The following is an 11679-nucleotide window of genomic DNA, read 5'->3' as shown; positions in this document are numbered from 1 at the left end:
CCGCTGTCCCTGCAGATGGATTTGCTGAGCCTGGCCAGCCAGACGCCAAGCCTCAACAGGGAGCATGTGTGGAGGAGCCGGGATGAGCTCTATCACTACGGGAGCAAAATGGAGCAAAGTCAGTCCCAAAGCCCTTTGCAACTTCTCAGCCAGTGCAACATAAGGACCTCCTATAACCCCAACCAAGTCCCAGGCTCACAGCAGGATTTATGGGCGAAACATTTCAGCAACCCAAAGAGGAGCTCCTCGCTGGCGATGAAGAGCCACGGCGGCAGCTTCATCCAGGACTGCAGAGAGGACTACTACTCGGGGAGGCTTCGCTCACAGGAGAGCTACAGTGACATGTCCAACCAGAGCTTCCCCGAGACCAGAGGAAGTCTCAAAGTCCCCAAGTACGAAGAGGAAGAGGAAGGTGGGATGCCAACACCGCAGTGCCGCACCCGGCACCCCATCAGTGCCCTCAAGTTCACAGAGGACCTGACACCCACCGAGCAGACTCCCCGCGGCTCCATGGAGTCCCTCGCGCTCTCCAACGCAACAGGTATGTCACCCCCACTCCTGTCACCCTGCGGCCACCCTGGGACCTCCTCCGAGTGATGGGGTCCCCTGTGCTCATGGTCAATGCCACAGCAGGTATCTTCCCCTTGTGGGGGTGACTGGCAGCTTGGAGACCACTGCTCGGTGCCATGGGCTTGCCTGCCCAGCCCTGGCGTACCTGGCAACCCCCTCTCACCCTGCTTGCTTCTTTCCCAAATGCAGGGCTTTATAGATGGCTGCCCTTTCCGTGTAGCTCAAAACAAATGTTTTCAAGCTCTTTAATCCCTCCTTTTGTGAAGAGGGTGGAAAAAAAATCAAGGCCAGCTGCTCACACAAGAGGCAGATTCCAGCCTTCAGAGCCTGAAGGACTGCTGTCAGCTGCCCTTGGGGGCTAAAAATATTTTTAAGTGCTTTGAAATAGTCCCAGTTAACTCCTTTTGCATGTTATGCAGCCCTCAAGCATGTGACTAGTTAAAAGAGTTCCTCTCCCTCTATGCACAGCTCTTTTTCTCCTCTTCCCCGGTCTTTTGGTAGAAACTGCAGGGAAGAGCCAGGCAAGATGCTTATCCCATCAGGCTGAGCCCATTTCTCTTCAGCGCATCCCAGGGTAATATTTCTCAGTCCTCTGACCCCAAACATGTCTGGGTTTCATTTTGCAGCTGCGGGGATGGGTGTGTGTGCACGGACATGTCTGTGGTGGGGCTCTGGTCAGAGCCTGTGCACGCTGTCCTGCTGCAGCCCACTCTAGTTTGGGTTATCTGACACATCTATCACTTGCTTCTGAGTCCCTCAGCAGAAAACTTCTCAGAAAATAAAATACCAAACTTGGTTTGCTGGCCAGAGATATTGCTTTGCTTTTTCTTTGCCACTCCCCCAGCTTTTCTCTGTTCCAGCCAAGCACTGCTTGGATTTGGGCAGGACTTGCACCTGGAGTCCACCTGTCCTGCTGTCACTGGCAGCGAGCAGCCCGTGGGATGTTTGGTCCCCAGTCCCAAGGGCTCCCCTTGGGATGCTGGCAGCGGGTGGTGGGGATGTGCCAGCGAGCATCACCGGGCCCCCGGAGAGCTGAGCACCGCTGCACCCAAGCGATGTGCTCTGCCTGGACGGACAGGTTTGCTCTGCTACGCCCGTGACTCCTCACCTCGCTCCTGGGTTTCACTGTGTTTGTTTAGGGAAGTTGCCAGCCCTGTGCCAAGATGTGAAGTGATCTCTGTGTTCAGCCAGGATCTCCCTAACTGGCAAGTGGAAAAGCAGGGGGAAGAGGAGAAGCTAATGAGCTGAGAGGGTTTTGCTCAAACAGTCTCAGATATACACGGGGGGGAAGTAGATGTGAAATGGCGAGAGAGTTGGGAATTGCTCTCTGAAACAAAGTTTCCCTAAGCAAAGCTCCATGTTTCCAAAGCCACTTGTGTTCCTGAAAACTTATATTGTGTAAACCCCATCAGTACAAAGAGTCTTGAGCAACACCAACCTCAGATGAGCAATCCCTGAGTATTGGAGGGGTTGTTGCGTGCTTTGGAGCTGAAGTGTAACAAGTTATCGGGGACACAGGTCAAGAGATGGGAAACGTGGCAAGGCCTTCATATTAGAGTGAAAATCATTCTGTCTTTCATTTTAGAAACCGCTTTTTAAAATGCTGGGAGGGAAATCTTCCAAAGGCATCCATCCTCCATACATAACCAAAGTATGAATTTCCTTACCAGCAGTGCCTGCCCTAACGACTCCCTTCTTTCCTGCTTTCTGGAGCAGATGCTCAGCATGATGGGGCTTGCAACAAGTTTAAGTAGTTCCTCTGCAGAGTGAGGTGATAACATTTTTATTAATGTGTAAGATTCTAATAATTTGCCTTGCTCTGGAACCTGGCTCAGCTCGAGCTGGGGAGCACTGCAGCAGTAACTGGCAGCTCCCCCAGGGTTGTGTATGCAATTATGGAGGACACAATTATCATTCCATTTAATCAGCAGCGTTTTGAGGACAGGGAGATTCAGTGACCTGCCTAAGGTCTGTGGGAGAGCAGGTTTTTGGGCAGGGTGTGTCAGGGGACAGCATCTCACTGCCTGAATCTCCTCATCCCTGTGCTCATTGCCCCTGCAAAGCTCCCCCAACACATCCTGGGGGTCTGGCCTGCCCCATGCCCTCCACCCCGCACACCCCAGCTTGGCTTTGCAAGAAACTCCTGGGCATCCAGTTACAAGGTCCCTTTGAACTTCTGATGCTGCACAGTTGCTCCACCCTATAAAGTGAAATAATTAACACTGCATCCATCTAACATTTTATGGCATCGCTGAAAACATTCTTTTTTTTATAGGGAGCTGAAGGGCAAACAGTCCCTGACCTGCAGAGCACACGTTAAAAGCTGGTCCCTCCCTGGCAGCAGATTTTGCTGTGATGTTTCTATTATGACTTAACTACTAATTAGCTGGAGACGTCAGTAAAAGCAGATAACTCACAGTGTGCAGTGGTAGTCCCTGTCCTCTGGCCAGAAGGCTGCCTCCTGTGAATAGACCTTGTCCCTGTAATATTTGCAATACGTTCAGTGCCAGAGTCACCCATGGGGTGGGTCAAGATCTTCATGACCCCAAGTCTCCTGTGGGACCCCAGATTTTCACCTTATCAACCAGGCTCTACTTAATCACTTTAAAACCAGTTCCTCATGGGTTACTAAAGAGTTATGGTGCTGTGTGAATCCTGGGCACTTGCTCTTAAAGTGCTTGGTTGTGCTTTGCTGTCTCACCATGAATAGTAGGGCACCAGCAGATCCCTGAGCTGAAGAGGTGGCTGTGACCACCTCTTGTGCATTCTTCAGGGGTTTGAATTAGATGGGAGTGTCTCTGCCATCCTCTGTTTTGTGCTGATGTAATTGCCAAAAATTAGGATTTAAAAGATGAGTAGATGTGGTGCTTAGGGACATGGTTTAGTGGTCATGGTGGTGTTGGGTTGATGGTTGGACTTGATCATCTTAGAGGTCTTTTCCAACATTAATGATTCTATTCTGTTCTGTTCTGTTCAAATATGTGTTGTTCAAATATGTCTATTGCAAAAGGGCAAAGTTTCCTGCTGGTGAAGGGCACCTCTCCTGTCCTCTCACATGTCTGTTTGAATATCCCTTCTCTGTCTCTAATCTGCCATGGCTTCTTCTTGGAGTCTGCATCTTCCTCCTGCCCAACGTGGCCATTAGATATAGAGGCAAAAAGCAAAAAAATATTTCCTAGCATGTTTTCCAGGAGAGAGCTCATTTTTGCTGGATTTTCTATTATCTTAGTAGCTCCCTTCATTAAGCAATCACGACAATGCTAAGATGGAGTGTGTCCAGGAAGCTTTCCTCATGAGGAGGAGCCTGATCCTACCACAGGTTAATCACTTCCCAGAAGATACTTGGTCCATCACAGCCCTGCTCCCAGTGCTTGTGCTCTGCCTTGCTCTGCTCATGCTTGCGTTGCCCTCTAAAAAGGTTTTGCAGGCACTGTATGTGCCTAGCAGCTGAATTAGAAACCAAGAGCTGATCTCTGCTGATTCCAAGCAGTCATTTCCACAAAATGCCAGCTGGCCAAATAGCCCACTTAAGGAAGTACCTGCAGGCTAAATGTTATTCTCTGAGAACAGCCTCTGTGTGCAGCTTGCAGAGAGCAGGAGTGCTTTGGAGGTGGAAGTCACGTTGAATGGTGACACGGTTGTATGCAAAGGGAGAAATAGATTTTAAGTATTCTTTGAGAAAATGAATTGGGTGAGGGTAACAGCCTCATCTGTCACAGGCACCAATCCAGGGAAAAAAAAAAGATGTTAAACTGGAGCTGTTACAGGGTGGAATGTGATTTCACATGTATGGCACACATTTCTCCTGTCATCTTGTGTTGTGAGATGCCCAAAGGCCCCAACTAGCTTGTTTTTCCAGGACTAGACAACTGTGATTTACCCAGAAAGCAGAGAGAGAAAACACGAATCTGCACACGGGTCAGTGCTGATCCCTGCGTGTCTGAGTTGCAGAGTGGCATCGTCTGTCTCCAGTCCCCTCTTCTTCCTCTGCCTGAGGAGGGGCTGGAAGCTGCAGGGGGGAAAGAGCCCTGGTTTTCAGGGCCAGGGTATATTTTCCAAGAAGCGTTCAATGACCCAGCCCCCGAGGGCTTGGGAGCAGCTGCTGAATGCCCTAAGAGACAGCAGTGAGGGGCTCAGGGTGTGCAGGGTCCAGGGGCTGCTCCCCATCCCCATGTCCTTGGTGGCACAGCATCCCATGGGTGCTCCTCTCCTCCCTGGGCTGGAGCAGGCGGCTGCCCCAGGTGCTTCAGCTGAGTTACACAAGCCAGAAAATGACACATTGGCTGTTCTTGACTTTTTCTAAGACAAAGGAGGCTCCCAGCTCTCCAGCACACTCCTACCAGCCTCTTTCCCCAAGACATGGCAGCGTAAAACTGCTTCCAATTCAGAAGGAGGGATCCCTGGGCATTTCTTGCAATTTTGAGACCCAGGTGTAACGTTCCCCACTCCAAGCTGGATTATTTCAAAACCCAAGGTATAAAGACAGAAGTTTTCCTTCCCAAAGGGCCAATGCTGAAATGTTATAAAACTGCCAGGAATGTTTCTTCTCCCCCTCACCCGCCTTTTGGTGCTCAGCGGTGGGAGGTTTGGTGTTCTTATCATGGGGGCCAGCCATGTGCACACCTCACCCCTTCGGTGTCACACCTGGATGTGCCAAACCATGTCAGGTAATAACCAAAGTAGAGGGAGAAATGAAATGGACTTCTGGAAGGAGATCTCAGGGGAAGCAACAGCACATCATCCCCAGCCCGGTGTGTTGGCCATCCTGCCCTGTCTGGGGAGGGTGTAGGAGCTGGTGGTGCCCATGACAGGGGTTACAGGAACATTTCCAGGTTAAAATCCAACTTCTTCTCAGGCAGCACCCATGTAGGGACTTCTCTCAGTGAGCCAGAGGGACTGAACAGGTAGGAAATATGCCGTGACAGCCTTGGGATGGCACGCAGGGGCACACTGAGGGAGGCTGGCGGCACTGTGACCCGCTTGGCAAGCACTCTGCTTTCCCCTGAATTGTTTACTTTCCATGATTCCCAGTTACATAAGGGCTCTGCTTTATTTCTGCATACCCCGAGGTCGCTCAGAAGTGAGAGGAGGCTGAGCTATAAACAAAGCCTTGGGCAGGCTGTTTCTCCTTAAGTTTCTTTTTAGTTCTTGGGGTTGAACTTGAAATAAACCCTGTTTCAGGGGTGTTGAGGATGTGCCTGCCTGGTGCTGTGGGAGAGAGAAGGCTCTGACACAGGGGGTGTCCTGCTTTTTAGCTGGAACAGAGCTGGATTTCTTTTTAGTAGCTAGAATAGTGCTGCATTTTGGTTTCAGCTGGGATTTGTTATGAGAGAAATGCTGATAACACACCAGTGTTTGCAGTTGTGTCGCTAGAAGTGAAGAACTTTGTTTTGTTATGAGTGCAAGATCTCAGGGGGTGAGGGATATTGAAATGAATCAGCTCCATGGGCATTTGGCTCTGCCAAGGGGCTGTTCCATCTCCTGTCCCCCATGGGCAGGAGATCCATGAGGGGCTCTTCCTCTCTTGCTCTCTCTGGCTTTCTCTCGGGCTCTGGCTCTCCCGGGATTGTGGTTTCGGTTCAGGATTGTCGCTCCTCTGGGATCGTTATCTGGGAACGGGCCAGGCTTGGTCAGTGGGTGGTGAGCAGTTGTATTGTGTATAAATGTGATAAATATAGAAGCAAGAAGCAAGCATTACACAGCCCTGTTTGTGTGCAATATCCTAAGTCAGGTCATTTTGGAGCAGGTCCAGAGAGCCAGGAAGATGCTCAGAGGGCTGGAGCACCTCTCATATGAAGGGAGTTTGAGGGAGTTGGGCTTGTTTAGCTTGGAGAAGGCTCCAGGGAGACCTCATTGCAGCCTTCCAGTACTTGAAGGGAGCTTCTAAACAAGAGGGACAGTGACTTTTTACATGGGCAGATAGTGATAGGACAATGGGAAATATTTTTAAACTAAGAGAGAGGAGATTTAGGTTAGATATTAGGAGGAAATTTTTCTGGGTGGTGAGGCACTGGCACAGGTTGCCCAGAGAAGCTGTGGATGCCCTGTCCCTGGAGGCATTCAAGGCCAGGGGCAGCCTGATCTAGTGGTTGGCAACGCTGTCCACAGCAGGGGGGTTGGAACTAGATGATCTTTAAAGTCCCTTCCAATCCAAACCATTCTATGATTTTGCATTCCCCTGACAGAGAGCTTCATTCCCAGCCTCACACCCAGTGTAGGTGCTCTCTGTGGCCCCTCTGCTGTCATTTACCGGGTGGTTTAATAAATCATAATTAATGCAACTTGCAGCCCCAGTTTAGCAAAGCACACAGTGAGGTTTAAGCACCTCCGAGTGCTTTGTTGTGGCCAGGTTGTAGGGGTGATGCTCACGAGGAATATCTCTGTGCCGTCTCTTTGCTTATTCGGTTGTTGTTTCCCTTGGCAATGTTTTATGGGATAAACGTGGGTCTTAATAGGATTGGGGAAAGACTTTAGAGGGGATTGTACAGCATGTTCTTAGCAAACCTTAACGTTAACCAGAAACCTGCTCTGTGTTCCCAGCACTGCAGCCAACTCGAGTTTTATATTGAACACTCACAGATGAGCCACAGCTTTCACTTGTGCTCATCCGGAAAGCGCGAGTTTGCATGGCTGCAGGGTGAGATATTGAGCCTGGCAGCCCCACACAGCAGAGAACGGCAGCAAAATAACCTGCTGTGTCCACGTGTGCCGTGGTGCCAGCTCTAATCTGGCCACAGGACGGCCACCAGCCAATGCACTGCACTAGTGCCATCTTTCTTCCAGCACAAGAGCCTCTGGGGCAGCCGCTGATGGATGCACTCAGAGCATCACTTTGCAGAAGGAAAGTCTGGTGGGGTCAGCACATCACCCCTGGGTTTGCACCCTTGGAAGGGGCTTGGTGATGTGGTAACAACCATCTCACGTCGTGGGCCAGAGCAGGGCTCCTGCTCCCCTGGACGGCCTCGGGAAACAGATTCTCAGGTTTCCTTGTTAGAAAAAATCACCGCTGCATGGTGGGATCTCCCCTCACGTGCTCTTTCTTCCAGGTTAGGGCTCGCTCAGGTTATTAACTGTGTTCCCAGATGAAACACTTCATTAAGAGGGAGCTGTAACAGCTGTAAATAAATACTGGTAATTCAAGAAGATTGGGCCTCAGTGCACTGGTGTAGCTCTGAAATGGCAAATGACCACAGGAGAGGAGGGTCGGTGCCACCTTCACCCCATCCAGGGCAGCACAGGACCCAAGACCCGGAGCCATCCTGCCTGTGCCTGGGCATCTGCTGCCTTGGGGTGCCCAAGAAACCCTCTGGTGCTGGAGCCTGCCCCGGCCATCTTCTGCTGTGATTGCACAGGAAGAGTTTTCTTCTTCTCCAAGCTGAAATTTTCCTTGCAGGAGTTCAGCAGACCTGGAGAACAACATATTCTCCTCCTCTTCACAAGCATTTTTTTCCCCATTTGAAAGCTGTTATTATATCCCCTTCAGCCTTCTCTTCTCTAGACTAAACAACCTTTGCTCTTTCAAACTTTATTCCAAGGTTATATTTTTTAGATGAAATTTTTTTGGACAAATGATTATGGCTGTCCTCTGCAGTCGCTGCATTCAGACTGGAGCACTCCTGGCTTGCTCCTGGTATGCCTTGCTGAGGCTTTGCAGGTCCACAGAGAGGGACAGGATCATTTGGGGAGTTTTGAAAGACTAATCTGGGCATAACCACATTGGTGTAAATGTAAAGTTAAACCTGGAGGCACCTTTGTGTTTCATGTGGGTTAGAAGTTGCATCCTCAACCTGGTACCTGCTCTGGGCACTGTAAGAGCTGTGCAGAGCTCTAAGGGCCTTCACTGATGCTGTAAAAGCACAGCTCTGCTCCTGGGTGGAAGGAATCCTTCACTGCCACCGTGAGCAGGTAAAAGAAAGTTTCCCTGGTCCCCGGTCATGCTGCTTGCTGGGTCACTTGCTAGTGTGGCTCCCAAAAAAAGGCTTGTGCATGTGCAGCCTGCCAGACCTGCCTGGGAAGACACATTTCACCCTCAGCAAGGAGTATTTCCTACTCAGTCTGATGGAGAAATGAAGCCGTTGGGTCTTGGGGTGACTTTGCTGCAGCCTGCCAAGCAGGGGCTCCATCGCATCCATGTGCTGGTGACGGTGGTGTACGTGCTCTGTGCTGGATTCCTCTTACAATCGACATTTTCCCAGTGATTCAAGATCTTAAAATGTATGTGCTTAATTATAATCAGGCCATCCAGATGAACACCCAGAAATATCCCCTGGACCTAATAATCACTGATTAAACCTTGTGCTCTGAGCTTGAGCTGTATGTGTACCATGGGCTCCTGGTCTGAAATTGCTGCCCCTTGTGCTGAGCAGCACTTTGAAGGGGGAAAAACAAATCACAGTGTCTGCTGGAGGTGTCTGCAAGGGGCTGGGACCCCCGTCCTGCATAAACTAAACCTGAGGAGTGCTGGCTCTGCCTTTCCTGGAGCTGGAGTCCTCTGCACATCATGACTGGCTTTACTCCTGCAAAAAGAAACACAGGTTTCACCGCAGGTCATGCCGCTTGGCCACCGCAGCTGTGGGCAATGCTCTGGCCAGTGGGGTGGAGGATGCAGATATGTCTGGCTTAATTTGAAAATATTGTTCTACTCTTTCTGTGTCTGGGGAGCCTCTCCCCAGACGTTTGTTTTTATTCTTGCTGGATGCAGGACTGGAGGAGGGAGATGGCCGAGACCCGCGGGTACCATCCGATGCAGCTGGGTGTGCGCTAGGGGTGAAATACCGACTCGCCCCGTGTCCCTACAAGGCAGGACGAGGTCGGCCCCATTCAAACCAGGCTGCCAAAATCAATCTGCTGACACAGCAGAAGCATCCCGCAGCCTTTGGAGCTGTATTCCTGCACAGCACTGCTGCTGCTCACTCTTATTGTGTGTGGAGCTGCGCCGGTTCTTTTAATGAATGGTCGCATAAATGTCACCGAGGGCTCGTTTTCTTTGGCGTCAGATCTCATTGTCTGACAGATCTCATTAAGGCCACATTTGGCTGTCAGTGGCTGTGATTCACGTTCAGATCAGCTCCACCAGCAATCTCACTGTTATTCTGGCCTTTTGGAAGGTCTTTGTGCATGTTATCAAGTTGCTTTTGCCTCCTGAGGGGCTGCTGGTCTCAACAGTGGCACAGAAGGGACACAGAGAGCAGCACCTCATGTGACAAACAACATCGCTGGGATCAAAGGCAGATCATGGCTCCAGTGAGTGTGTGGGAATCGCTCGCTCCCATAACAAGTCCTCGGAGGGGATGGGGTTTCCAAAGGGTGGTCAGCAGGGTTGGGTTAGCTTGCTCGAGATCAGCATGGCTTAGGGAAAAAAGTCGTGAAGCTGGCTTGAAAAGCGTGTCCTTTTCAAAACCAAACATGGCTTTAACTGCTTTTTTTCAACCCAGCCTCTCCCTTTTCTTGTGGCATTCAGAAGTCACCTTTCCTTTACCGTCCTCTGTAATCATAAAATCCAGAAACATCCTCATTAACAGCAGAGAAGCAAACAAGCAGAGAAACGGCTGTGGCGGCAGAGACTCGAGGAGCAAAGCCAAGTCATGCGAGACCCAGCAGCAGCTTATGCTCAAGTGCTAAAGCTCTCCCTGGTACCACCGAGGGGAGGATTTGGAAAACTTTGCCCATCTTAGCAGGATCTGTTGATCTTTTAAGGCTGAGTCCAAAGAAACCCCAAAGCAGCTTGTGAGCGGGGTTAGTGACAGAGGCCCTTGTTCTTGTTCAGGTTTGGGAGGCAGCAGCTGATGCTGAAGGAGCTGAGCTCTTGATGAAATGTAAGCAGCTTTTCTTAAGGGGAAAAAGAAATTTATTCTTGAATTGTGGGCTGGGTTGTTGTTTTTTTTCAGTTGATTCACAAAGTCGTAAATTCTCGGTGATTGCATAAGGGTTGTGCGTCATGTTGAAAATCCTGCTGATGGTGCACAGCTCTCCACGTTTGGTCTGCATGGGGAGGTTGTCAGAGAGGGACGGGGAGAAGAGCGCCAAAGCAAACACTCTGCATTTGATTTGGGATGAAACTGGATTTCCTTTGAAATAGCTTGCGAAACATGTTGTCCTGAGCTTGCAATGCAAATGCTGGCTGCTGCTGGTTGTCAAGCCAACATGGAGATAGTCAGAAAGTAGATAGAAAACACCCAGAAAACAGGCCAAGGACTAGGGCAACGTGGGGTACATTGAGTTTCTCATTGATGGTCAAGGGCTGAACAGACATTTCATTTCTCTGCTGCTGAGTGGAGGCTTTCTGGGCTGGAGGAAAGCACCTTGCAAGAGCTCAGGGCTGGAGGAGAGCACCTTGAAGGAGCTAAGGGACACCTTCCCTAGCAGGGCAGCCCCTCCACCTGGACCTGATGTTCCAGGCTTATGCCCACTGTCCCACTGCTTATGGGCCAAGGCCATGTGCTGTTGGTCCCCCCATGGGTGTCATTCTGGGGACCTGCACGGTGCAGTGTGGTGACAAGCCTGAATGAGTTGGTGGCCCCATTTTCAGCTGCCCCTGACATTGTTCAGTCTTTCAAAACCTGTTGTCGTTGCACAAGGTGTGGGTGCTGGATCATGACACCCTAGTTATCTCGGTGTGCAGGAGGCCTCAGGTTACCTCTGATGCACAATTTCTCACTGGCATCGCTAGTTATTCCTATGCAGTCACAGACACTGTAGACATATGGGGAAGGAAGTCGTGAAAAGCAACTTGGAGTCCAACTCCCAACACCTTAAATTGGTGTGATTTCCCCAAAGGAGGAACTGCCTGCTCTTTAAAAAGAAAAAAAAAATCATCCTCTTGAAAGGGCTCTTCAGGACAGCATCTAAACCACCGACTTATGTTTTAAAGCAGAAGTCTTGGGCCAAACCCAGCCTTTTCCCTGCATCTCTGCTGACAGAAAATTCTCCTTCTTAACTCTCTTTTTTCTCTTCCTTTGCCTTTTCCTTGCAAAGGCCTCTCTGCAGATGGTGGAGCCAAGCGCCAGGAGCATCTCTCCAGGTTTTCAATGCCTGATTTGAGCAAAGACTCAGGCATGAACGTCTCGGAGAAGATGAGCAACATGGGGACCCTGAACTCCTCGATGCAAT

General features: G+C 50.3%; 1 protein-coding gene across 1 annotated transcript in view; it reads left to right on the top strand.

Moving 5' to 3' along the window:
* LOC104529940 (prickle-like protein 2) overlaps nucleotides 1–11679 on the top strand; it is a gene marked incomplete at its 5' end in the record, with an annotated part of 13083 nt that overhangs the window by 313 nt on the left and 1091 nt on the right. The window contains 3 exon segments of the mRNA XM_029086591.1: nucleotides 1–541; nucleotides 11545–11676; nucleotide 11679. The exon segment at nucleotides 1–541 is cut by the window's left edge and continues 53 nt beyond it; the exon segment at nucleotide 11679 is cut by the window's right edge and continues 1091 nt beyond it. Of these exon segments, the coding sequence (XP_028942424.1) occupies nucleotides 1–541; nucleotides 11545–11676; nucleotide 11679 (674 nt within the window).

The sequence above is a fragment of the Antrostomus carolinensis genome, unplaced genomic scaffold, assembly GCF_000700745.2.
Source record: "Antrostomus carolinensis isolate BGI_N321 unplaced genomic scaffold, ASM70074v2 scaffold11558, whole genome shotgun sequence".
NCBI lineage: Eukaryota > Metazoa > Chordata > Aves > Caprimulgiformes > Caprimulgidae > Antrostomus > Antrostomus carolinensis.
This window is presented reverse-complemented; position numbering and strand designations above follow the sequence as displayed.